Below are 27,091 nucleotides of genomic sequence, written 5' to 3' on the forward strand. Positions count from 1 at the left end.
TTGTATTTTACTACTTCTAACATTTCTTCTCTTTGTTAATTTTCTTCAGTTCATTTTTCCTTGTTATTTTCATTTTTGCAGTCTATCCATAAATGTCCAATTTTGTTACATTATAACATTTCAATTCACTTTTTTTGCATCATGTCCCATTTCCCTGCAAATATAAGATTTTCTTTTGTCACAGTTACTTATCAAATGTCTTTCATTTCCACAAAAGAAAAAAAAAACATTTTGGGTTGTCCCCAGTGTTTTACAACACTCATATTCCCTTCCACATTTATCATGCTTGGTAAATGTACAATTTTTTTCTCTTTCTACTTTAAAGCAATATTATAATCCCCGCCACCAGTCCATAAGCCCCTTTTGTCACAAGCTTTCTCAATGTCCAGTACTTCTTTACATAAAGTTTTCAAATGTCCTTTCCAAATCTTTCTTTCTACCTCCATTTGAAATTGTACATGACTTTTCTTCGTTTCCCTGTTAACTGCTTTTATCACACAAAGATTCCATGGGTTGCATTTTTTTTTTTTCACATTCTCCAAGAAAGTTTTCCATTGAAAAACAGTCTCAAATATAATGTCACAAGATGTCTGTTTGTTAATAAGAATAAATGCTCTTACCTCATGTGCTTTTACATCCAAAGTAGCACTTTATACGTGTTCATTTGTCTTCTTGACTTTTAATCCTTACCATGTACTTCCGTTTTTCATTTTCTTCTGCCTTTTTTGCTACTGCACTTTTGCCATCTTTTACTTTCTCTGCATGTCTTCCTTTCCATCTCACCACTATTCTGCAGGATTGTCTCTGCATCCTCCTTTTGTATTTTCTCCACAATGTCCCCCAGGAAACATTTCATTTTCTGGCTCACTCTGCACCACCATTTCTTTAAGTAAATCATCCCGCAAACCTCCCAAATGGAGGGTTTTAATTATACATCCATCATCAGCTGACTCATCTCTAGCAAACAGATTTCTTTGAAATATTTCCTCAGAGTCATGCATACATTCTCTAGTCTCAATTTTTGCTTTCTCCTACATTTCTTTCACCATTCCATCATCTTCTCTCTCCGTCTGCCTCCCTGATTCATGAACCAGAAAGGCAGCAAATGGAACAATGGACCAAACCAGCTCACTGATGACCCAGAACAATTGTATTCAATTCTGAGGAAATCCCAGATGGAAAGAAAGTGCTAAACTCAGTAGATTGTGTGTTTTTTATGAATAAACAAGTTTTTTTATACAAGTGTTCTGGGTCATCAGTGAGCTGGTTTGGTCCATTGTTCCATTTGCTGCCTTTCTGGTTTGTATAATTTCACAGTGTGTCATGTTGAGGTTTATCATTTGCCTCCCTGATTCTCCAGGCTACCTCTGCACCTGGAATGGAAACAGGAAGTTCTCCTTCAAAATGGGCCCTACTTGCAACAATGATGAGTACTGTAGAGATGTGATGGTCAAAAGCTAGATTACTGTCCCTAAGTCACTGACTATTAGGTCAACTCTAAGGGGTGTGTTGTCAATATAATAGTTAGCAGGGGTGAATGACTTCCATGGCTCTGACACCGGTTGTTTCTCTGTGTCAGCCCTTCCTGAAGAATATCTGTGTCAGTATGGGATTCAATGACAACTCCTAATTTGCAATCATCTGCAGATTTAGTCAGCCAGAGACCACTGTCATTGGGCTTGACTTCATAGAAGTAAATGCCAAAAAGGGACAGTCCAAGAACTGATCCCTGTGGGGCTCCACTTGTGATTGGCCTGTTTGTAGAGGCGAACTCCCCAATTCTAACTTCCTGTGTCCTGTCTGCAAGGCAGTTGGCCATCCACAATGTGACACATGGATTTGTAACTAAACTACTGAGTTTGTCAACAATGTCCGAGTGGGTTATTGTGTCAAATGCCTTGACCAGACCAAGGTAGGCAGTATGAACCATTTTGCCCTCATCCATTGCTTTGTTGACCTTCTCAAAGAAGTCCACCAGGTTAAGTAGGCATGACCTGCTCTTGATGAAACTAAACTGGGTTGCGTCCAGTGTCTAGTGGTTTACTATTTCACTATTGATCATTTCCATGATAATTCTTTCCCTGGCTTTACATACAAGACTAGTGAGATTTATGGGTCCTAGTTTCTAGAGTCTGTAGATGGCCCACCTTTGTGCAGAGAGATGACTGTTGCTGTTCTCCATTCATGAAGCACAAAGCCTGTTTGGAGGCTACATTTAAATAGCAATTCCAGAGGGCCTGATAGGTCATATTTAATGCTATTTGGAAGGCATCCTGGGATATCGTCTGGGACCTTTGATGCAGTGTTCTTGGCTTTAGAGAGAGCTTTAAGGCCATATTCCCTGGTGATATCAGGGGGGAGTTATATTTGATGGTATTTCCTGAGGAAACATTGAGAGGGAGAGAGCGATAAAGTTGGAGCTGACTTTATTGGCCATTATGTTTGCTATATCTTCTGGCTCAGTATAGGTGGCTCCATTTCAAATAAGCTCTGCACACAATTGTGTATTGTCTTTGAGATTGAGGACATAGCTAAATAATGCCTTGTGGTTGTCCCTGGCCTGGGAGGCCATATGTAACTCATATCTGGCTTTGGTAGACCTTATTTGTCATCTGAGTTGTTTGTTTACTTTGATGAGAGTGCTTCTATCCTGCTGGGTGCTGCACCTCCTAATTTTTGCCATGATTTCCTTCCATTATACAGCCTATTGATTTTGTGATTCCTCCAGGGTGGCTTGTTTTTTTAGCTAGTTCTGTACTTCTTGGTGGGTACAGCTGCCTCTATGCAGTTAGTAAGATGCTTGTATAGGGTTTTTGTGAACAGTTCTGCATAGGCAGCAGTGTTCTCAGGGTTTATGGGGACTTGAAATTTTGACAGGTTATCACTTAATAGCAGGAAGTTAGTCTTAGAGTAGTTCCTGATTACTACAGGATTAGCTGAGGGTCCAGGTTTTATATTTCCTTCAAAGGAGACCATTTTGTGGTCTGACCTTACCAGGAAGGCATTATAGTAGGGGGTGTGTAGCACTCTCCCATATTAGTGAGGACCAGATCCAGTATGGTTGCACTCCTGTTTTTTGTATTGACAGTCTGGTTCAGGGAGTTTGTGTTTACAAAATCCAGGAATCTCTGTGCCTGTACATGTCATATAGGATTCCCAGTTAACAGTGGGGTGATTAAAGTCACCCATGAATATGGTATTGGGTTGGATGGTGAGTGTTTACAATAAGTTTTAATACATGGTATAGGCTTCCTGGGTCATACAGGGGGACATATAGTTTGAAAGGAAATGGTATTGGATTTTGCCTATGGTGATTTGTACACGGAGCAGCTCAAGTGCATTGTCCTGTTTGACCAGCCTTGAGTTATATTTATTTTTGATGTAAACTAAAACAACTCCACCTTTAGTCCCTGTCTGTGTAGTAGCGGGTCAAAATGTGTGGAATATGTTATAACCTTGCACTGTTGGTATACTCTCTGTGACTTTAAACTATGTCTCAGTGACCACACAGACATCAGCATTCTCTAGGGTGAAGAGACCTTTTAGGGAGTGGAGTTTTTTCTTTAGACTTCTAGCATTGAGCAGTAATACATTTAGATTTTCTTGGTTTTGATTTGTTATGTTGGAAGTACATTCAGTTTGGTATTGCCTAAAAAAGGCACTATGAGTGAAGACAATATTTTATCATGTATTTGAAAACCTAGAGAGGAGAGGTGCAGACCATCCCTGGCAAAGCAGTGTGGTCTGTTGACCATCTTCTTCCATGCTGACAAGTATTGCACCCCCTTATTAAAGTCGAAAGTCTCCTTGTGTTCGTATTGTGGCATCATCCTCAGAGAAGGAAAAATACTACTCGATGCTGGGCTCATACCAGCCTGAGACACATATTCCGAGAGCTCCTTGATGTCTGTCTTCCTATAATCTAGAGAGGCATGTCTCAGGCCATTTACACCCACATAAACTATAACTGAGTCATACTGGTACTTGTGGTCCAATGACCTGAGTGCATGCGTAATGTGGCAGATCCTAGTCCCTGATAAGCAAATGACCATGATTTTCTCCTTACTCAACCTGGTGATAGGAACATCAGTGTGTTTCACAATGGAGTCTCCAGTGACCAGAATGTTGGATTGTGTGGTGGCTTGCCTTATGGGCTTAGAAGTAGAGGCTCCATGAGATGTGGCTGTACGTGTTGATGTAGGTGTTGTTTTGAAAGAGTGCATTCATGGCCGCTTGGGGTATTTCTCATGTGTACTTTGTCTAGGAGGTCTTTGGGATTTAGGACGTGTCACTCATCCCCTGGTGTATTGAAGACATGTAGGCGGGGTAGTTCATTTAAGATGCTTTATTATATAGAAACACATCAGGATGGATAGCAGCATCAGTAAATATAAACAAACTGATTGACAGACAGAACTTACACACATGCATGCTTACATCTCAACAGCTTACTACAAAATGGCAGTCAGACTTGCATGTGCTCAGTATTTATACACTTGTACAAGCCTTTGGATAGCTTCTTAAAGAGACATACACACATTGATCTACATCCTCCCTCTTGAAAAGATTGCCCTTTATCAAAATAACATTGCAGTTGAACATGCATCTATACAGACATTCAGAAACAAACACAATGTTCATGTCCAAGTTGCCGTGTATCTGGAACATCTGGAGATGCAACCAAATCTCATTACATAACAATCAGGACTGGGTTTAACAACAGGGACAGTCTTCAGTGAACAACTTGTATCAGGAACTTCAGGATTCATCACAGGATTGGGGATACTCTCTGGAACTTCCACTGGAACTAGAACACTGGATAACTCACTCTCAGATAAAGAGTCTTTCTCAAAGGCTATATACTGTGGTACAGGCTTGGACACTTATCAAACGGTTCCATTTCTGCCTGAAGTCTGCTCTTTGTTATTCCACAATGGACAATCTCGGCTCTGGGCAGATGTTCATGACCCCAATCTGATCAGAACCTTTGGAAGTTTGCATCCTTACTACATCTCCCTCCCATAATGGATTGAGCAGTTTGCTGGTCTTATCGTAGTAGGACGTCTGGGTCAAATGCTTATTCAACAGATTGGCTTTCAGTGACCTGTTGTTCTTGACACATGGAACCAACAATTGACTACTGATGGGTAATGTGGTTCTGGTTTGTCTCAACAGAAGTTTCTGAGCAGGTGAACCAAGATGTTTATCATGAGGAATATTTCTGAGATTCAAGAGACTTAAGAAAACATCACTGTTGTCTCATTTTGACTTCTCTAGTAACTGCTTTGCATTTTTAACTGCACACTCTGCCAAATCATTTGACTATGGATAATCTGGGCTACTCGTGACATGAGTGAAGTCCCACTCTTTAGCAAATCTTTTGAACTGTTGACTTGTAAATTGTGTGCCATTGTCAAAAATAGCTTTGTGCTGGGTTGTACATGGCAGTCCGCACATCTGGTTTAGCTGAAGTGTTTCTTTCTGTTGATGTGGCTTTGTACTATTACACACAGAACAAGATGAAAGTACTCTCTAAATATCTTGCGACATAGAAGGCCAAAATACTAGTCCTCTTGCCCTTTTGGTAGAGTCTACTCCTGGGTGACCATGATGTAAGATAGTAATGTACTCTTGTTGCAAAGACTTTGGAACAATAACTTTAGGACCTTTCATGATGATACCATTCCCTGACAAAATCTCATCTCTGTAGGGAAAATTAGGTTGCACTTCTGGAGGTAAACTAGATTGCTTTGATGGCCATCCTTCTTTGAGGAAGTAGTTGAGCTTCTGTAAAACTGGATCTCTGAACTCATCAGAATGTGTAGAAGAAAAATGTCTCACCTCCTTGACTTCAAAATCAAATCCCTCATTCTCATGCTGTTCTGTGGTACTTCTGCATGATCTGGATAATGTGTCAGCAAGATAAATAAATTTGACTTTCTTGTATTCAAGATTGAAATTATACTTTTGCAATCCAAATATCATACATTGCAACCTAGCTGGAGCTGTATGTATAGTCTTTCTCAAAATAGTGCAGAAAAGTCCAAATAAAGCAGCTAAGAGGCAACCATGGCTCGGCAACAAATCCAGTATAAGAAATATACAAAATAGGAAGTACTCCATTTGTATAAAATAAGTTTTGATTTTAATTCGCATGCATCAGGTAAGCGCTTTCACATAAAGCTTCATCAGACCATTAAAATTCAAAACATTTTAAAAAAAATCATCTCTTTATATAATCATCACATGTTAAAACCTATTAATCAATTAAACATTTTAAAGGTACACTCGGTACACTCTCAAATTAAAAACAATGCTGAAACTTCCTTTCTTTCACACAATAGAAAATTAAGCACTCAAGAGCTGTAGGAACTGCTCCTACAGATAACCTTACTTCTACGGTACAAACCGACTACCCTACTACTTTGATGTGTGCATAGTCAGGTTATATATGATGCTTAAAATAATCAAATTCAATAATGTCTATATATTATACTAACTATTGTACATGTGCACGAGATGCCTATAATAATTTTTATATGAAGAATTATATCTGTATATAATATACATATAGCCTGCCATCTACTTCCTTGTGCAGTGTCCTATTCATTAAAAACTTATGTATTTTGTATAAAAAAATTTTAATTATAATGCTCTATATAATACAATATCTAAACACAGAATGTAATACAAAAAAGTATAACAACATACAACTTTGCAATAGTGTATGCCTTCAAGTTAGAATTAATAAAAACAGAACATATATATATTCCTATCTAATTTATGGTGCTGCCTTAGAATAGATGCAATGTAAGGGCAAATAATTATACATAAATACCTGAATTATTTACGGAGCCCTGCACCATAAAATTGTACAACAGGGCAATAATGCATGGTTAGTACATTATTATATATCAATATAACAGTTGTATCAAATTAATGACCATAATTTATGAATTATGTTTATGAAGCCTTCATATTAAATGTCGAAAACTTTATGTAATGTAAAGACGGGTAAGTATATAATGATATATGGCTAATCCATTGCTATATGCTAGTAAAGCGTTCATATTAGAGTTAGAAACCTGGAGATACATGTGTGTGTGTTTTCCTATCTAACACTACTTCCAAATAGTCAAGTTTCTAATTATTTTGACATAAGTGTATACCAATTAGTACATGAATAAACCTCATAAGGTAACCTTCCTGTATAGTATGGCTACCTTATAGCTAAACGTCTAGCTCTTAAGACGGGTTTGATTGAGGCTCTCTCCTTTAGGCCTTTGCCTTTGTCTGCCCTCATTCTCATAATCCAATTGATTTCCTTCTTTTCTGTGCTAGTTCGTATGTTACCCTCTCTCATTATGGGAATGATATGATCTATAACCATAAAGCGGAAGACATGCTCCTGTGACAGGAGACAGGACATAATTCATAAATTATGGTCATTAATTTTGATACGAATGTTATATTGATATATAGTAATGTACTAACCATGCATTATTGCCCTGTTGTACGATTTTATGGTGCAGGGCTCCATAAATAATTCAGGTATTTATGTATAATTATTTGCCCTTACATTGCATCTATTCTTCTATTACTACGGTGGTGGTGCTGTGGTAGCGTTGTTGCCTCACAGTAAGACGCTGTCCGGTTCGACTCTCAGCTAGAGTGTCTTCTGTGTGGAGACATGCATGAATGGGCATACCTTCGTTGAAGGTTGTGCATCAGAGCTGGCAACTCGGTATGTAAAAATCAACTGCCAATCATTAGCGGACCGGAGTTCCGCTGTGGTGACCCCTAAAAGCCAAAAGACACAACAACAATAACATTGCATCTATTCTAAGGCAGCACCATAAATTAGATAGGAATATATATATGTTCCGTTTTGATTAATTCTAACTTGAAGGTGTACACTATTGCAAAGTTGTATGTTGTTATACTTTTTTGTATTACATTCTGTGTTTAGATATTGTATTATGTAGAGCATTATAATTAAAATATTTTTTATACAAAATACATACGTTTTTAATGAATAGGACGCTGCACAGAAGCAGGTAGCAGGCTATATGTATATTATATACCAATATAATTCTTCATATAAAAATTATTATAGGCATCTCCTGCACATGTACAATAGTTAGTATAATATATAAACATTATTGAATTTGATTATTTTAAGCATCATATATAACCTGACTATGCATACATCAAAGTAGTAGGGTAGTCAGTTTGTATCGTAGAAGTAAGGTTATCTGTAGGAGCAGTTCCTACAGCTCTTGAGTGCTTAATTTTCTATTGCGTGAAAGAAAGGAAGTTTCAGCATTGTTTTTAATTTGAGAGTGTACCTTTAAAATGTTTAATTGATTAATAGGTTTTAACACATGATGATTATATAAAGAGATGATTTTTTAAAAATTTTTTTGAATGTTAACAGTCTGTTGAAGCTTTATGTGAAAGCGTTTACCTGATGCATGCGAATTAAAATCAGAACTTATTTTATACAAACGGAGTACTTCCTATTTTGTATATTTCTTAAACTGGATTTGTTGCCGAGCTGTGGTTGCCTCTTAGCTGCTTTATTTGGACTTTTCTGCATTATAGTACTCGTGAGCCAAGAGGTATTTACTCTGCTGGGAGTGTTTATATATTTCGGCACTTTCTTAAAATAGTGACTAGAGGTTGTTAATCTGTTTTGGTCTGGATAGGTCTACCATACACATAGTCATGGAACTTGGAACATGCAAACATAATTGGCAAAAACTCTTTCTCTATCTGGGAATATTGCATTTCAGCTTGAGTAAGAGTACTAGATGCATAAGCAACAGGTTGGCCCTCTTGTAGAATGACTGCGCCAAGACCAAATTTTGAAGCATCACATGAAAGAGTAACTGGCTTATGGATGTCATAGTATCTAAGAGTAGGTGGACTGGAAATTCAGTGTTAAAGGACATCAATTGCTCTCTGGTGTTGTTCCAACTAAGACCAAGATACATCTTTATGTGTTAGCTCTTTGAGAGTGGTGCTGATATTTGAATCATGTCTGGAATGAACTTGCCTAGGTAGTTAACGCCAAGAAAATTTTGCAGGGCTTGAACATTGTCTGGAGCTGGCATCTTGAGAATGGCTGTTTACTTAGATGGGTCTGATCATAAGCCTGAACTGGTAAATAAATGACCAACGTAAGTGACTTCTCATAGCCTGAATTTGCATTTCTGTGGATTGAGCTTAAGATTCACTTGACATCTCCTTTCCAGAACTGTTCTGAGGTTTCTGTCATGCTCTGCTTCACAATTACCTCCTACTAATATGTCATCTACTATAATAGCACAAGGATACTCAGAAAACATTTGCTCCATTGCACGTTGAAAGACTTCACTTGCAGAATTTATCCCAAATGGCATTCTCAAAAATCTGTACCTTCCAAACAGGGTACTGAAAGTAGTTAGTAATGAAGATTTCTTGTCAAGCAAAATTTGCAAAAAAGAACTCTTTGCATCTAAGACAGAAAAACAATGGCATTTGGCATTAGCGCTGCAACTTGTTCGACTGTGTGCATTGGATGATGAGGTCTTTTCAGTACCTTATTCAGATCTTGTGGGTCAGTACATATTCCGATGTCATCTGAGCTTATCTTATGAGCTACTACCATGGAAGATACCCACTCAGTCGGTTCATCAACAGGACAAATCACACCTTGTTGCACTATTTTATCTAACTCAATTTTGACTCTGTCCTGCATAGCTATTGGAACTTTTTGAACTGGCCTGATAACTGGACTGACTTCTGGGTCTAACTTCATGGAGTACACAACTGGAAGCTTCCCTAGTTTGTCTTTGAAAAGATCAGCATAGGTAGAAAAAATAGACTGGGAAAAATTAGAGTAGTGTTTTTTCATGCTAATGTGATGAACTTCCTTGTTAAATGAAAGCAGTCCCATTTTCAAAGAGTCTCTGAGACCTAATAATGACTGGACTTGCCTCTTGACAGCATAAAATAATAAGTCATAGCGCCTCCCAGCAGAGGAACATGAAAGCATTACTGAGCCTTTGGTTTGAATCTCTTCACCACCATATGTAACAAGCTCTGCACACTTTGTCAAATCAAGCCTTTCACCAGCACATACTCTAGCAAATGTTTCTGCAGACGTAACATTGCACTTTGAGCCAGTATCACCCTTGAGCTCTATGGGTTTTCCATTTATCTGAACAGTACAAAATACTTTATTCTTGGCCCATAAATTGACTGCAGTGACTGTTTCACTAAGCACTGACACACCATCAACATAAAAAGAATGAGATCCTAATCCATGACTCTCTGAGCTCTCTAATTGATCGACTCTTTTCTTGAAATGTTCTCTTTTAGTAAAAGTGCACACATTCTTTTGATTTACAAAATCTTTTGAAATTATACTATTTATTACATTTGTGGTATCATTGACCAAAAGCTAAACACAAAGGTCTCAACCTGCTAAGAGACCAATGTGGAACACAAACCATAGCAATGTGTGACTGTCAAAATGTGGAACACCCGTTTTTCACACTGCATGAAAAGTGTACCTTGAACATGGCCATAGTCTTTCAGCTAAAATATACATGTGGACACAAACACACACATACACATTCACCTTGTCATACCTCTCAACTGCCCAGAATTTTGCAGAATGACCAAATTTTTGCCTCATATATTTGGTTTCTTCCTCATAAAATATGTAGTTTTCTGGCAAATCACAGAGGAATGAAATAAAGTAATGAAAGAAATTTGAGTTTCAGACATCATATCCTTCAGAACATGTATGGTAACACAAACCCAGCCTGATATTCTAGCAACTTTCTATGTTTATAAAAGCAGTATTTAAAAATCTGTTCCTTTTTTGGGCCTTTGCCCCCCCCCCCCCCATTAATTAAGGCTATGTCCCGTTTTCTTGTGCTAACAGATTGAGAGCTATGACAATGACAAGTCTGAGGAAATGCCTGTAGTTGGAATGTGCCTTAGGCATGTGAAGGTGTAGGCAAACTCAGCATGTTTTTGATTCCTTTATTGATATTTTAAGCACAGAAATGTTTGTAAATGGTTTTGGTTTTCGTTCTCGCATCCTAATCACCTGTTGGCTTTTTCTCAAGTTGTTGAGAAATATCCCTTCCTGCACTAAGAAAACCCAATACACACACACACACACACACACACACACACACACACACACACACACACACACACACACACACACACAAAGGTATCAGTTTAAAGAGAGGGAAAAAATAAAACAGAAGCAAAACAGTATCAGAGTAAATAATTGCAATACCAGCAGTTGAAAGGATTCCTTTTAACTGCTGGTATTGCAGTTATTTACTTTCTAATTAACAAACAGTTATTTGATTGGTTCACATACTGCAATGGTGATTGGCTCTAATTGCAGAATATGAGCCAATCAAAAACTGTATAGCACAACAAACACTGTTCAATGTGGAACAGCAGAGTAGCTGTTTGATTGGTTTGTATACCGCAGTGCTGATTGGCCGTAATTATGGTATACAAAACATTCAAAAGCCATGTAGCGGAGCCAAAGCTGTTCACTGAAGAACAGTGGAACAGTGGGTTCGCTCATGGTCGATCGCGGCAAATTCCACATAATCCAGAGCACTTGGCTTCTCACACTAAGCATTTCTCTCTTTTAGATTCATGGCTGTTACCACAATTGTGACAGTTAACAATGAATTTAGGTGTTGGCCCTTGTTCACCCTTCTACTTAAGGCTGTGCAATTTCTGGAACTTGTTAGAAAGCTCTGGGGTTTACCTGTGAGTGTTGCAGGGGTTTAAGTAATTGCCATGTGCCTGAACCTGTTTCTTTTAACCATGTGCTGCTTACTATCAACATGAGGCTTAGAAGTTGCTGGAAACATTCCTTTCTCATGTGTAAGCATATGTGTGTGCTTTTCTGTGAGCTTATACATCTGAGAAATCTCAATGACCTTATTCAAAGTTAAATCACTGTCATGAAGCAAAATTTTTCTCACAGCATCAGCATCATCTGTAATACCACACACAAGTCTGTCCTTTATCAACGCATCCCTTAAATCACCAAATCTGCACATTTTAGCCTTATTTCTCAGTTTGGTTATATATGCAGCAAAAGTTTCACCTGATTTTTGATCCCTTGTGTAAAATAAGGGCCTCTCCATTGTAATAGTGGTCTGGTGATTACACATTTCTCTAAATTTACATTTTAAGCACTCAGCATCCTCCCTTGACTCAGCTGGTACAACAATATGACTGTCCTCTCCCTCTCCAGTAAAGATAGCAGATGTATACACAAATGAACGTTACCTTTCGATGCCTTCTGACCCAGCTAAATTAAGTAGAATTGCTTTTGTATGATCATCCTTATCAGAAAATGCAGCCTGCATGAAAATGTCATAGTGTTCCTCAAACACTCTCCAGTTCTCTGCACTATTATTGTCAAGCACTAGTGGACCTGGTTTTCGAAATCCTTCAGCCAAGCCAACAAAGTATGCCCAAACACACTGAAAATATGGCCCTTGTAATTTTGTATGAACAAATTGCCTCTCTGCAGCTTGCAGTAATATACAAATGCACAATAAACTGTTCAAAACACTGTACTTTCCGAAATATGCTCAGAAATGGCTGTATACTGCAAAATAACCTTGCTGTAATACTGCATAAACATGCAAACACTTCGTACACTTCTGATAACTCGGATAGCCTCAATAAATATGAAAAATGTTTTCCATAAATGTGGTCATTTCTCTTTATTTTATTCATTTTATTCATGTTATGCAATTCAGACTTTAATGCAAACATTTTCCATAGCAATTTGAATATTTCTAGCAATATCGGGCATTTTAACTTATTTTAATATTGTTTGGAGGATTCTGTATGCTTCGTGTCATATTTTGCAAATAAGAAATAGTTTGAGCAAGTTTTAACATGAGAAATTCATTTCTGACCTGTTTTTGTGAATCATATATATAGCAAAGGATGGTCCACTCTTGTGTATACCTCCAACTGTAGCTAAATGCCTCTCAAAGTCAAAGTAAAAAAACTAGAGTTCTTACTGGCTATTAGATATACCACTTCTGACACCATGTCATTTGTCCCCTAGTGTATTGAAGACAAGCAGGTGGGGTAGTTCATTTAAGATGCATAATTGTATAGAAACATATCAGGATGGATAGCAGCATCAGTAGATATAAACAAACTGATTGACAGACAGAACTTACACACATGCATGCTTACATCTCAACAGCGTACTACAAAATGGCAGTTAGGCTTGCACATGTTCAGTATTTATACACTTGCACAAGCCCTTGGATAGCTTCTTAAAGAGGCATACACAAATTGATCTACAGGAAGGTTGCATTCATGTGCCTCAGCATATGTGGGTCTATCTGTCTACTTTGAATTGTGTGTGATGGGTGCAGTGTGTGTACTACTGACAACCTTATTGACATTAGGAGTACTTTTATGTGAGAGTTTTGCCTCCAGTGACATTGTGTAAATGCATCTTTCACATGCCATATCAGTTTGTTTGAGAATTACAGCATTTTTTTTGCTGCTCAAGTTTGGTGGAGGGGTCACTATTTGGAGAATTGCCCAGAATGCCAGTTATGCCACTCACAGCCCTGATGTTGTGCATTTTCTGATGGCTGTGTTCATAGATATATAATAGGCTAATGATCACCATGGTCTTTATAAGCCTAGCTACAGAACCCAAACCAATTGCATCTCAGGTAACATGTGCATCTTACTTGGGGGTATGTTTGCTAGGAGGGGTATATTAGGAGGTTGCTAAAAAGATATGAGAGGGTATATTAGTTGGGGAATGTTTACTATTGGCCTCAGTCTATAAGATTCATAGGTAGAAAGTAGGCTATCTGCCCTAGGGCATTTATAAGCCTAGCCAGAGTGTATTTGGCTTCCGTCTCCCTATTAGATTAGCCTACTGTGCCTCTGTAAAGTAGGTCACAGAAGGTACCCTTTTAAGATTAGTTTACTGTGCCTCTGTCTAGCAGGGACACAGGAGAGATCCCGGGGTGAATTTGTGACTTCCCATCCACGCGTCCAAATTTCGCTTGAAGAGGGTCAGCGAGGGGCTATGTCTAACATGAATTGGGATTCTATTCCAGAGTGAGGGGAGCTTCTGGGAAATGAATCTGTCCCTCCAGCATGTCCTATTTATTTTTGTGCTGAGGTTTAGGTCCCTGGAGCGTGTAACTCTAAGGGACTTGGATTTTTTGAGGTGGAGCATGTCCATTAATTCTGGGTTTGACATGGCTTTGTACGACAGGCATAGATCGCCTCTGAGTAGGCGGTAAGCAACTGAGTAGAGCTCTGTTTATAGCCCATGATCCTCTTGGTGAGGTACTTTTGGGGTCTCTCCAGTTGCTGCAGGTGTCGGGTAAGGTACATCCCAAAAGGGGCATTGTATTCAATTATGGGCCTGATGAGTGACGAGTAGAGGGGCACAATGACCTCTCTTGATCTAGATGCGAACCCTTTCATGATAAGGTGGGCTATATAGAAGGTCTTTCTAACCACTTTGGCAATGTGATTATCAAAGGAGAGATTACTATCTATGTTGGTCCCCAAATCTCTAATTACTTCTAATGTACTTAATGGATTACCACCTATGTGGTAATTTGTGGGCACCTTGTTTTTCCCAAAGGGGATGACTATGCACTTTTTAGCATTTATCTTGAGGCCGTGGTTTTGACACCAAGCATCCATCTCTGTGAGACCCTTTTGGAGGATGCTTGTGTCAGCTGAAGATTTGATTATGGCCCCCAGTTTGCAGTCATCTGTGAACTTTGTCAGCCATAACCCCCCCGTGTTAGCCTGAACCTCAGAGAAGTATATACAGAACAAGAGAGGTCCCAGAACTGAGCCCTGTGGGATGCCACTTGTAACTGGTTTGGATTTGGACATGGCACCTGCGATTCTGACCATGTGGATTCTATCTCTGAGCCAGTTTGCAACCCATCTTGTGATATAGGGGTTGATATTTAAGCTGGTAAGCTTATTTATGATGCCCGAGTGGGATATTGTGTCGAAGGCTTTTATGAGGTCCAGGTAGGCTGTGTAGACTACCTTGCCCTCATCTATGGCTTTGGTAACTGTTTCAAAGAAATCAACTAGGTTTAAGAGGCAAGATCTGCCCTTAACAAAGCCGAATTGGGTAGGGTCCAGTGTCTGGAAGCTCCCAATGTCTTCGTTTATGAGTTCCATGATAATACGCTCCATAGCTTTACAAGCCAGACTAGTCAAGCTTATGGGGTGATAGTTTCCGCGGTCCGTTGTGGCACCACCTTTGTGGAGTGGGACCACTGTTGCTGTACACCATTCTTTGGGTACATATCCTGTAGTAAGGCTAAGTTTGAACAGTGACTTAATGTGAGGGTTCAGTTCTTCTTGGAGCTCGTGTAAGACACAGCATGGGACACCGTCCAGTCCCATAGATGCTGTGTTCTTTGCTTTGGAGAGGGCAGCTTTCACCTGTGCATCTGTGATGTCAGGGAGGTTACATTCAGTTGGGATTGGCATTTGCTCCTTTGGGGGGGAAGGGGGGGAGAAGTTTGCGCTGAATCTGTCTGCCAGGATGTTGGCTATGTCTGTAGGTTCGGTATATTTTGTACCGTTATGCAACAATTCAGAACATATCTGGGGGTTTCCGCCCATGTTTCTGACATAACTAAAGAAGACCTTGTGATTATCTTTAGTGTCTAGGGCAATTTTTCTTTCGAAACTGGCCTTTGATGATTTTATGAGGGATCGAAGTTTCTTGCTAATACTGATCAGAGATGCCTTCCCTTTTTGGGAATTTGCTCTGTCATGTAGTAGCTTCCTCCTTCTGTTATATAGCTTATTTATGGCCGGGGTCCACCAGACCGGTCTCCTGTTTTCGGAGGAGTGAGTCTTAGTTTTATTTGGGATAGCATGATCCATGCTTTCCTGCAGGTGCTCGTAAAGGATTCTGCAGATTGGGCTGTATTATCCTCTGGCCCAGGGGCTTTAAAAGGATTCCACCTCAGTCTTGAGAAGTGCAAAGTTGGCTTTGGAGAAATTATTTACAGTGATTTCCTTGGCTGGGGGTGGAGACGGGATATGGATGTCCAGGGAAATTTGTTTATGGTCTGATCTTACCAATGAGGGGTTTACCTCTGGTGTGGAACATAGAGTCCCCATGTTGGTGATGACCAGGTCCAATATGTTGTTCCCTCTTGTGGGAGTGGTGACCAGTTGTTCCATTGCATTAGAGTTTATAAATTCAAGGAACCATTGGGTGAGGGTGTTTGGGCTTGAGTAGTTTTCCCAATCAATGTTTGGGTAGTTGAAGTCACCCAATAACATAGTGTTTGGAGAGACCTTCATATTCTCCAGTGTTCTCAGGAATGCTAAGTGGGGTTCCTGTAATAGGGAGGGTGTTCTGTAGCAGGCTACAAACTGAAAGGCAGTTTTGCCCGCTGTTAGTTGCACATGGATGGTTTCCGATGCTTCGTGCAGTGCCACTAACCTGGAGGTGTAGGTATCTTTGGTGAATATAGATACTCCCCCTCCTTTTGTGCTTCGGTCCAAGTTTTGGGGCTGAAACGCATGGTATGAGTTATAACCTGGTAGTGCTGGGGTGCTCTCAGGAGCCTTGAACCAGGTTTCTGTTACTGCACAGACATCGATTTTCTCCATACTGAGGAGAGTCTCGAGTGCATGCATCTTGAGATTTAGACTTCTGGCATTGAGTAGCATTACCTTTAGTTTTTTTATCATTGGGTTGTCTATGGAGGTGGGTTTGTCCTTTGAGCCTTGCCTAAAAAAGGCACTATGGGGGTGGCAAGAGTCTTGGCCAGTATACGAAAGCCTAAGGGTGACAGGTGCAAGCCATCCCTAACGAAGCAACGTGGCTTGTCGAGCATGTCATCCCAGGCTGACAGACACTGAATCCCCTTTGAATGACACCAATACTTTAGTCAATTGTTGAAACTGATCATTTTGTCTTTATACTGTGGCATCATTCTTGGTGAGGGCAAGATGCTACTCAAGGTCAGGGACATACCAGCCTGGGCTACATGGTCAGAGAGTTCCTCTATGTCTCTTTTCATGTAGTCCAGTGAGGTAATGCCTCAGGTCATTCACACCAGCATGGACAATGATGGAGTCATACTTGTACTTGCTTTGGAGTGACCTGAGTGCTTGCATTATGTGGCGGATCCTGGCACCCAACAGGCAGCTTACAGTGACCTTCTCCTTGTTCAGTCTGGTGAGTGGGATGTCAGTGTGCTGGACAATAGAGTCCCCTATAACAAGTGTATTTGGTGTGTTGTTTGGCCTTATGGGCTGTGACTGTGAGACACACTGATTTTGTGAGATATGTGATTTCTGGGTATTGTTGAGGGGTGGCTGTTGCTTGGATATCTGCTTAGGAGGTCTTTGCTGTTTAGGCAGATTTTTATTTAGAGCCTCCGAGTATGTTTTGTGTGTTTATGTGTTGGGTATGCAGATGCAATAGGTCTGTGTGAGACTGGATTTGTGGTGTGGGTGGTTACCTTTTCCTCCTGACTGACTGTGCCAGTCTTGGATTGAGAGAGCTCTGCCTCCAGTTTGGCTGTGTAACTGCATCTCTCACATGTATTAGAGTTTGTTGGAAGGAGGAGAGGGTTGTCTGTGTACATAAGGCAATTGTAACATTGCCTCAAAATTCCCAGATTCACCAGCTGGACTGGAAAGTAACCTTGAAACTGACCCTTGGACATACCAGATTAGTATAGGGAACTGTTTTTTTTACTGATCAGATTAGGGAAGGGAACTGATTTTTCACTTGATCAGGAAGAACCAATCGGGAGTCTAATACTTATGAGAAGTCAAGGAGGGTGTAGTGCTTTAGTTAGTGTTTCCTTATAAGAGCTGAGCAAGTGCAGGGCTTTAGAAAGAGAACAGAGTGATTACTTTGAGAGTTTGAACAGTTCTAAGGGAAAAAGTGAAGAGCAGACTTTGTGGAGCCTGGAATAGTTTAAACCTGTTTAGGCGGCGCTGCCCGACACTGCTCAGTGCGCAAAACCGCGCATAAAGAGAGTTGTAGGGTTTTAAGAGAGAGAGATCAAGTTGTTTAGAATTGACCCAAAGTGACCAATAAAACTACAGCTTCTAGGTAGTAACCACTCCTCCAGGGACAGGCAGGCTGTTCAGTATTAACCACTCCCACTGATGAACACAGAGACTACCCTTTAGCCCAAGCAAGCACTGGCCTTCTAGAAACTTCCAAACAGTTCAGAACAGCAAATCTGTAACTAAACTTTCTTAACTTTCAGAAAGTGGGAAAAAAGCAAGCTTTTTTTTTTTTTTTTTTTCTTTTTGTTGTAGTTTAAAGGTAGCAGAGATACATAAGCAGCAAAATAATCACAACAGTGCAATAAATGACCCCACACTTGAGTGCTAGGCCAAAATCAGGTAAAATGCAGTTTTTAGAGAAAAAAATGATTTTAAATTAAGTGCAACACAGGAAATGCAGTAAACAGGCTCTAGATGTGTTCCAAGTACTGTTACTGTTACAGATATAAATTTTAGCAAGCCGGAAAATGCCAAAAAGTAGGCGGCAAAGCAGTAAAACTTATCAAAAAATCAGAAGAAAATACTTAAAATCACAAAAGTGTCTCCTATTCTTCTCTCAGCATTTTCTACTCTTCGTAGGTGCTTCAGCAACAACTAGCAAGCCTGAAAAGATACCAAAACCACGAGGCAGCCTGGTTTTAGGAGAGAGAGAGATCAAGGAGTTTAGAATTGACCCAAAATGGCCAATAAAACTACAGCTTCTAGGTAGTAACCACTCATCCAGGGACAGGCAGGCTATTCAGTGTTAACCACTCCCACTGGTGAACACAGAGACATCCCTTTAGCCCAAGCAAGCACTGGCCTTCTAGAAACTTCCAAACAGTTCAGAACAGCAAATCTGTAACTGAACTTTCTTAACATTCAGAAAGTGGCAAAAAAGCAAGATTTTTTTTTTCTTTTTGTTGTAGTTTAAAGGTAGCAGAGATACATAAGCAGCAAAATAATCACAACAGTGCAATAAATGACCCCACACTTGAGTGCTAGGCCAAAATCAGGTAAAATGCAGTTTTTAGAGAAAAAAACGATTTTAAATTAAGTGCATGGGGGCCTGCCCAGGGATGAATTTTTGATTACCCATCATTTAGTTAGGGAATGTTTCTGTCAGTTTCTCTCTATAAGAGACATGGGAGAAAATCTGATGATGAATTTGCGATTTCCCATCCAATGATCAAGGTTATGTTTGAATATGGTTAGGGATGGACTCTGTTTAACACAGAAAGGGATCCTATTTCAGAGAATAGGGATCTTTTGAGTCATATATTATTCTTGCCAGCATGTTCTATTTATATTGCAAACAAAGTTCACATCCCTGAATAAAGTGTTTTTGGTGGTGTTCATTTTGAGGATATGCAAAAGCTAAATCAGGGTTGGATCTAAGGATACTTTATATGCCAAGCACAGATCACCTCAAAACAACCTGAAAGAGACTGACCACAGAGACAGGGCTCTAAGTCAATCTATATAGGACAATGTGTTAATACCCTGTATTTTCTTGGTGAGGGACTTCTGGGCATTCTAACTGTTGCATATGTCTAGTTAGGTACATGCCGAGGGGGGCATTGTACTTAATGTTGGATCTGATAAGGGATGAGTAGACGGGTACTACTTTCTTGGACCTGGGTGTCATATCATTACTTATAAGTTTGGTGACAGAATGATTTTCTTACTACCCTGGCTGTGAGTTGGTCAAAGGCCAGAATCACTGATGGCACTGTTTACATTGGTGCTAGATGGCACTTGTTGCATGCTAGCAGGAACTTGAAGCAGTAAGGGCTTTAGTATGTTGCTTTGTGATGACTGCTGTGTCTCCCAGCTCTTTTATTAGATGTACCAGCAAAAAGTGTTCGGCATACTTTGCCTTTTTATAGTGAGGTACAGACAGCTGCTTAATTTCCTCTGTAGAAAAATTTTAACATTAACATCATTAAAACCTTGTTTTACTATACCATGTCATTTGCATGTTGTTCTGCAACCATTTACTTGTGTTGCGCATCATGGGACAATAATTCAGTGTTAGCTTGCACATTGTTGATTCCAGTGCAAGTGCATGCTGCACTCTACACAACTTGTCTATGAATCATGTCTGTTGTCTAATGCGCATTCATGTGGGTGTTTGATTTTTTTTCCCGTGCATAAAAAAGCATTGGCATCATAAATGTTGAACATGAAATAACTTTACATTTCACATTTATATGTGCTGCAGCAGGAAAATAACTTACTACATGATGACATTGTGTGTGTGTGTGTGTGTGTGTGTGTGTGTGTGTGTGTGTGTGTGTGTGTGTGTGTGTGTGTGTAAGTATGTGTGTTTGTGTGCAGGAGTTGTTAGGACGGACATAGCTTGTAACAGTCTAGAAATCTAAAATATTTTTAACAATCAACTGTCTCAGAAATTAGCGCATAGTTTCAGTTAAGGCAATGAAATAAGCAAGGAGCAACAATTCTCAAATATCAGCAGTACTAGCAGGTTAATTGACAAGTTTGTGTTCACAATGAAACTGTTTTTCTTTTTTAAGTTTTAACCAAAGGCCATCACTATTACTCTTTACAGAGAATATAAGATGCCTGCAATCCCTAACTTCTATTTTGCAGTTTTTGTTTCTAATTCTGTTGCAAATAATTATCCATTGTTTTTAATGTCATATCTCTTATTTAAAAGGCTTACTCTTTTTTTTTTTCCTAACCATGTAGTTGTGATACGTTTATGTGTCAAAGCAACTCATTAAGTAACGGAGCTCTAGGGGAGCATATACTTCAGGCTTGTACCATGTGACCAGCTTTATTCATATCTCTCCCCACGAAATCCTTATGCTAATGCGAACAATCTGGTGATATGTGAACATGATGCTTTTTTACTGAAGATATGAGAGCTGTAGATATGCATTGTTGTCTAAAATAGTAATGTGTTGTCCACAAGGAGAAAGCTTATGAAGTACCTTATTTAACTGAGAAGTGTAACAAAGTTTCCAAAGTTGTAGACTTGTACTGCAATGCCATTTCCCAGTTTTATGATAATCAGTTATACCATACTGGCGTTTTGCCCTCTTGCTGAATCCTGCATCACATGAATATTTGACGGACAAGTGGGTATCATGGGCTGGAAGAAAAGTCTGTAGATAGGGAGAATTGGCTTCTTCATATCTTTAAATGCCCTCATTTCTATTTATATTATTGTAGTAAAATTATGTACGTTCTTAAGTCTAGGTTGCCTTTTTTATCTTATTTGGCACCTTTGTAAACAAATTACTTAACAAGAAATACCCTTGGCTCAGATTTTACTCCTCCCTGCAGTTCTTTAGAAATCGTTGTTTTAAAACTTCAGCCAAACAATGTGCTGCTGGCAGTGGTAACTGACGTTTCACTGGAACTGACTAGAGTTTTCTTTCATTTTTGCTTTCCTCAGCAAGCTCCTCCCACAGCAGTTTCCAGTAACAGAATGCCTGAAACACAATGTTCGATGATGTTAGGGGAAGAAGGAAGTTAAAATATAATATAACAACACGCTTTTGTGTAACGTATATGAGGAACAGGTTAATCTGAAGAAGAAGGGGTGAGAAAATGGCAACATTCGGAAAAGAGCAATTTGTGCAAAGTCTGCTTGTCACATTTCTTCTGATAATTTCAGGTAAGTAATGGCCTGTCTATGTCAACAGTGTACTAATGTTTGGGAAGCAATGAAGATTAAATAGAACAGGTTATGTCACTGTCCCCTCAGAGGTCTGTTTTCCCATTTTAAATTGAGAGATATGGATGTTCTTTTTCATAGAAATTAATTTATAATATTTCATTTCAGATTTTGTGATTAATTAATCAAAACTATCTTTGATGTTTTTCAGGTTAGTTTATTATGTGCTTCTGACTTTCCACTGATTGATTTAGTTTTAACTTTTGACTTCAGATCTCACTAATGTAAGCCAGCTCAGCTGTTATGCAGCATTATATATCCACAGATGCAGCCATTTTCATTCTGTAGCAAATCAGATTACTGTGTTAAAAGGTAAGGTACCTTACTTGTCACATACCTTATATAATGCTACAGTGAAGAATGAACTTACCTTCGAGTTTTTAAGTAAAGGGTTTTTTTCATACTGCCTCATTTACAAGTTGCCATTCATAGGTATTAGATATATAGTGCCTTGCTAATAGCAGAGAACCCTGACATTTCATCTCACATAGCCTATCCTTGTTATACTGTACTCATCATCTTATTCTAACAGAACCTGGAAGTTCATATGTTAGACTGGACAACAGCAAAAAAAAGTTTGTCATTTCTTCTAAACGTTTAACTTCTTCCTTTGGGCTAAGATTCATAGTAACTGCCTGCTTTTTAATTTTGAGTAATTTAGTGGCAGCAACCTGCTAATACAACATTACTTACAGATTCCCACATTGTTCCTTGATTAGCTGGGCACAAAAAGCTGGAGACTAAAGCAGCCAAATTTTTGGAACTCAGACAACACCAATCAAAATCTTTGCAGAATAATTAATGGTACGTCTTGGAGGCTAGAGAAATTTGTTGTAAAGGACTCTGATACATACATTAAACATGGTGTGTTTTACACAACCTTGACAATGTACAGTGAGACTCCCAGTAGGACTTGTTAACTTTCACTGAGCTGTCAGATTGCAAGCTGAGAGCTCATTAACAAACTTTCTTGGTGGTCTGTGTCGTCACCAAAGGATATAACCAAGCTGGAAAACCATAAACTTCCCAAGGATATCACAGCACTGTTTATTCTACTCAGTATATGGCTTCTGTATGCATCCTTCTTGACTTCACCACCAAAATTGCTAACATTATTTTAGCAAGGGAGACCTTGTTCATTTTATTAATTCATTCATTCAGTATTATACTTAATAAACTGACTTCATTTTCACTATACCCTAGTTCATAAGAGCAAGGCAGAAGGCCATATGTATAGGTAATTCAGAACAGCCACTTATCCTAATTTGCATATCTTTGAATGGGGAGGGATCATATTAAACAAATGCCAGTAAAGAGAGAGGACATGGGCTCCATACCTCTCAATTACCTAGATTTCACAGACTGTCCACATTTTTGCCTAATATTTTGGTCTGCTCCTCATAAAATTTGAGGTTTTCTGGCAAATCAGTGAGGGCTGACTTCACTAAATAATGATAGACATTTGAGTTTCAGCTTTCATATCTTCAGAAAATGCCTGATAACACAAAATCTTTTTATTCTAGCTACTATGTAAGTTTATTAAGAGCAATATTTAAAATTTGTCCCTATTTGGGGCCTTTGTCCCCCATTATTTTTGGCTTGGTCCAGATTTCTTGTGCTAAGAGATATGATGAGCACTGTGCATAGACAGTAGGCAGAGGTCAGGATCAAACCCGGAATTTGGAGCAGTGAGACAACAGCACTAACCAGTATGCCACCCAATATAGGGGATCATTTGAAAACTGTAAGTACTAGTCTAGGTGTGGTTAAGCCGGTTACCCAAGCAGTAGTTTGGATACATAGTTACTGAGGCTTATGAATGAAGGGGTTTAAACAACGGACTCACAATACCTATTACTGTATATATATCCTACCCTCTAAACTCTGAAAATGATTGTATCCATTTTTGACCCATGTTTTTGGTTCATTTCACATAAAATTGAGTTTTTCTGGCAAATTATTGGCAAATCATTGAGAGTTAAAGTCAGAAAATTATGACAGACGTGAGTTTCAGAATTCATTCCATTCAGAAAAATTCATGCTAATGTAAAACCTGTTACTCTATCAGTTTTCTAAGTTTGCAAGAGCAATATGTAAAATGTGCCCCTATTTTTGGTCCTTTATCCCCCATTATTGATGGCCTTGTCCAGATTTTTTGCTGTAAGAGGTTGAGAGATATTAAATGAATATTGAATACAAAGTCATAGAATATAAAACTCTGTTTCCCTGGTCTCCACGTATTAGATCTTGGGATGGTCTCTGTCTCATTTTACTAAATTGTCCCTCTTTCCTAGTCTGACATTGCTATTTCTAGTTTTACACATTTATGTTTTTTTTTTCTTCACTAGCTAACACATTTTCTATGAATTTATTTCTGTAAATCTCTCCAGACAAACTGCCACAATGCTGTTATTGTAATTGTTTGTAAGTGAGTAGGTGTGTGTGTGTGTGTGTGTGTGTGTGTGTGTGTGTGTGTGTGTGTGTGTGTGTGTGCGCATGCACACTCATGCATTTGTTTATGTGTAACTACATTAATTTTCCATTTGATTTCCGAAACTACCTTACCTTATCAGAAATGTGGGAAAACCTAGAAGTTATCACAGAAAACAGTGGGCATGAGGCACAGACCCAGTTCTGGATAAATGCCAGTCCGTTGCAAGAGACACAAACACACACACACCCAAAAGCCAGTCTGAGGGATCATCAACAGTTTATCTATCAGCATGCTTTTGGGATAAGGAGGGAACAAGAGATTGTGGTGAAAGCCCTCTTAGACACAGAGACAGCAGACTCTACGGGGGCACCGCAGCCGGGAAACAAACCAGAGGACCAAGAGCTTTGAAGCAATAAAGCTAACTTTTGCCATCTCTGTGTCACTCTGCTAATTACATTTTTTAAATGGCTTAATCACACAGTAGTGATTGTTTTCATGCCTTTGTTTAATGTGGCTGTTTAAAAGATCATTAATGAGTCTTTGGCCCTATAGCTCCATAAATAGACATCAGTATAGCATCTAAGTCAGTGGGTATAAAGTGGAGATTGAGTTTCTGGAGCTGTGTATGTTGTAGGTTTATCTGAAGCTTTAGTACCTTTCAAGAAGGAAATTGTCTGTTTAATTTATACAAAATGCTAATGTTAGATAGCAGTACATATTTTTCACATACATAAAAATATGGTCTTCATGCAAATCAGTCCACAATCTAAACAAGTTTCACATTGTGTCCATGCAATTATGCTGAATGCATTAACAGCATGACAGAAGTTTCCATATTGCCAACATCCTGGCAGATAGGTTCACTGCTAACTTTACCCCCACCCCCCAAAGGGCCCATCTCTATACTGGAAGAATGCAAAGTTCCTGTAATCACGGCTGCACAGGTAAAAACCATACTCTCCAAAGCCAAGAACACAGCATCCATGGGACCTGACAACATCCCAGGCTGCGTTCTACATGAACTACAGAATGAACTGGCACCCCACCTAAGCAACATGTTCAATCATAGCCTCACCTCAGGGTTTGTGCCCACTGAATGGCACACAGCAATGGTTTTCCAACTCCACAAAGGGGGAGCCACCATGGACCCTGGGAACTACCGCCCCATTAGCCTAACAAGCCTGGTCTGCAAGGCCATGGAACGTATCATCCTGGAACTTACAAACAAAGACATTGGTAATCTCCAAACTCTGGACCCCACCCAGTTTGGGTTTGTAAAAGGCAGATCATGTCTCCTAATCCTGATTGACTTGTTTGAAGCAGTCACCAAAGCCGTAGATGAGCGTACGGTGGTTCAGACAGCTTACCTAGATCTCACCAAGGCTTTTGACACCATCCCCCACTCTGGAATTATAGATAAACTCACTAAACTAGGTATAACTCCCTATGTTACAAGATGGGTTGCCAACTGGCTCACTGACAGAGCCCACACTGTGAAAGTATCGGACTCCAAATCCGACTTTAGACCAGTGACTAGTGGAGTATCATAGGGTTCAGTCCTGGGTCCTCTCCTGTTTGGTATCTACTTTTCTGAAGTATAGACTAACACAGAAAGTCTTTGGTTAATGAAGTTCGCAGATGACTGCAAACTAGGAGCCATAATTGAAATTCCTAACAATGTGGACATCCTACAAAAGGGCCTCACTGAGACAGATGCCTGGTGTCAAAGCCATGGCCTCAAGCTCAATGCCAAAAAGTGCACTGTCATCCCCTTTGGTAAAAACTCTGTACCCATGAGCTACCACATAGGTGGCAGTCTACTTAACACTGAAAGTGTGATAAGAGACCTTGGGACACAGATGGACAGTAGTCTCTCCTTTGATAACCACATCGCCACAGTAGTCAGGAAATCCTTCTATGTGGCACACCTCATCTTAGAAGGTTTCTCATACAGGAAAAAAGAGGTCATTGTTCCCCTCTACTTGTCACTCATTAGACCTATTATATAGTACAATGCCCCTTTTGGTATGTACCTCACAAGACATCTACAACAACTGGAAAGGCCAAAGAAATACCTCACAAAGAGGATTACCGGCCTCAAACAGATGCCCTACGCAGACTGTCTCAAAAAACTCCAGCTTTACTCCATTGCATATCGCCTACTCAGAGGCGATCTCTGCCTAACATACAAAGCTATGTGAAACCCAGAGCTGTTGGACATGCTCCACTTAAAGAAATCCCAATCCCTATGAGCTACATGCTCTAGGGACCTAAATCTTGTCATCACAATAAACAGAACATGCTGGAGGGATAGATTCCTGTCCCAGAGACTTCCCATACTCTGGAACAAACTGCCCATCTATGTCAAGCAAAGCTCCTCATTAGCACTCTTCAAGAAACATCTTGATGATTGGATGGGAAATAGGAAATTCACCCCGGGGATCACATCTGTGGCTCTGCTTGATAGGGGCATAGGAAAATAATTTTTTTGGGTGGTGAAAGCCAAGGTACCTTTTTGGCTAGGCTTGTATAGGCCCTAGAGCCAATAGTCTAGTACCTACCTATGAACCTATATAATCATTTAAGAGCAGTAAGCCTAATTCGTATTCTCTAATATGTTCATAAAGGCTCTCATGCCAGAGTTTAGACACTTAAACCTTTTTATTTCCTCATGTTTTCCCTTCTGTATTCACATTTCCTTTGACTTTAGGTTCAGATGGAGTGAGCAGTACCCTCCCTAACAGACAAACTTTTTTGAAGTTCTTCCCTGCTTTGGCTTTGGGTCAGTGGGCTTCTGTTTCTCTTTTTCCACTTAATCAACAGCTTCTGGCTCAGTGACCTTTGCCAGGTTTTTG

The 27,091-nt window shown here is 39.5% G+C and overlaps 2 protein-coding genes across 2 annotated transcripts in view; both read left to right on the forward strand.

Moving 5' to 3' along the window:
- The window catches only part of LOC122803461, a 1,126,946-nt gene that overhangs the window by 336,888 nt on the left and 762,967 nt on the right, over positions 1–27,091 (forward strand). The gene's annotated exons all lie outside the window — the stretch shown is intronic.
- LOC122803462 (interleukin-10 receptor subunit beta-like) overlaps positions 21,457–27,091 on the forward strand; it is a 1,132,032-nt gene continuing 1,126,397 nt past the window's right edge. Inside the window, exon 1 of the mRNA XM_044073080.1 lies at positions 21,457–21,742. Within this exon, the coding sequence (XP_043929015.1) occupies positions 21,676–21,742 (67 nt within the window). The 5' untranslated portion in view covers positions 21,457–21,675. The remainder of the gene's footprint in view (positions 21,743–27,091) is intronic.

Source organism: Protopterus annectens, chromosome 5.part1 (genome assembly GCF_019279795.1).
Source record: "Protopterus annectens isolate FY-2018-M chromosome 5.part1, PAN1.0, whole genome shotgun sequence".
In the NCBI taxonomy this organism is placed as follows: Eukaryota; Metazoa; Chordata; order Ceratodontiformes; family Protopteridae; genus Protopterus; species Protopterus annectens.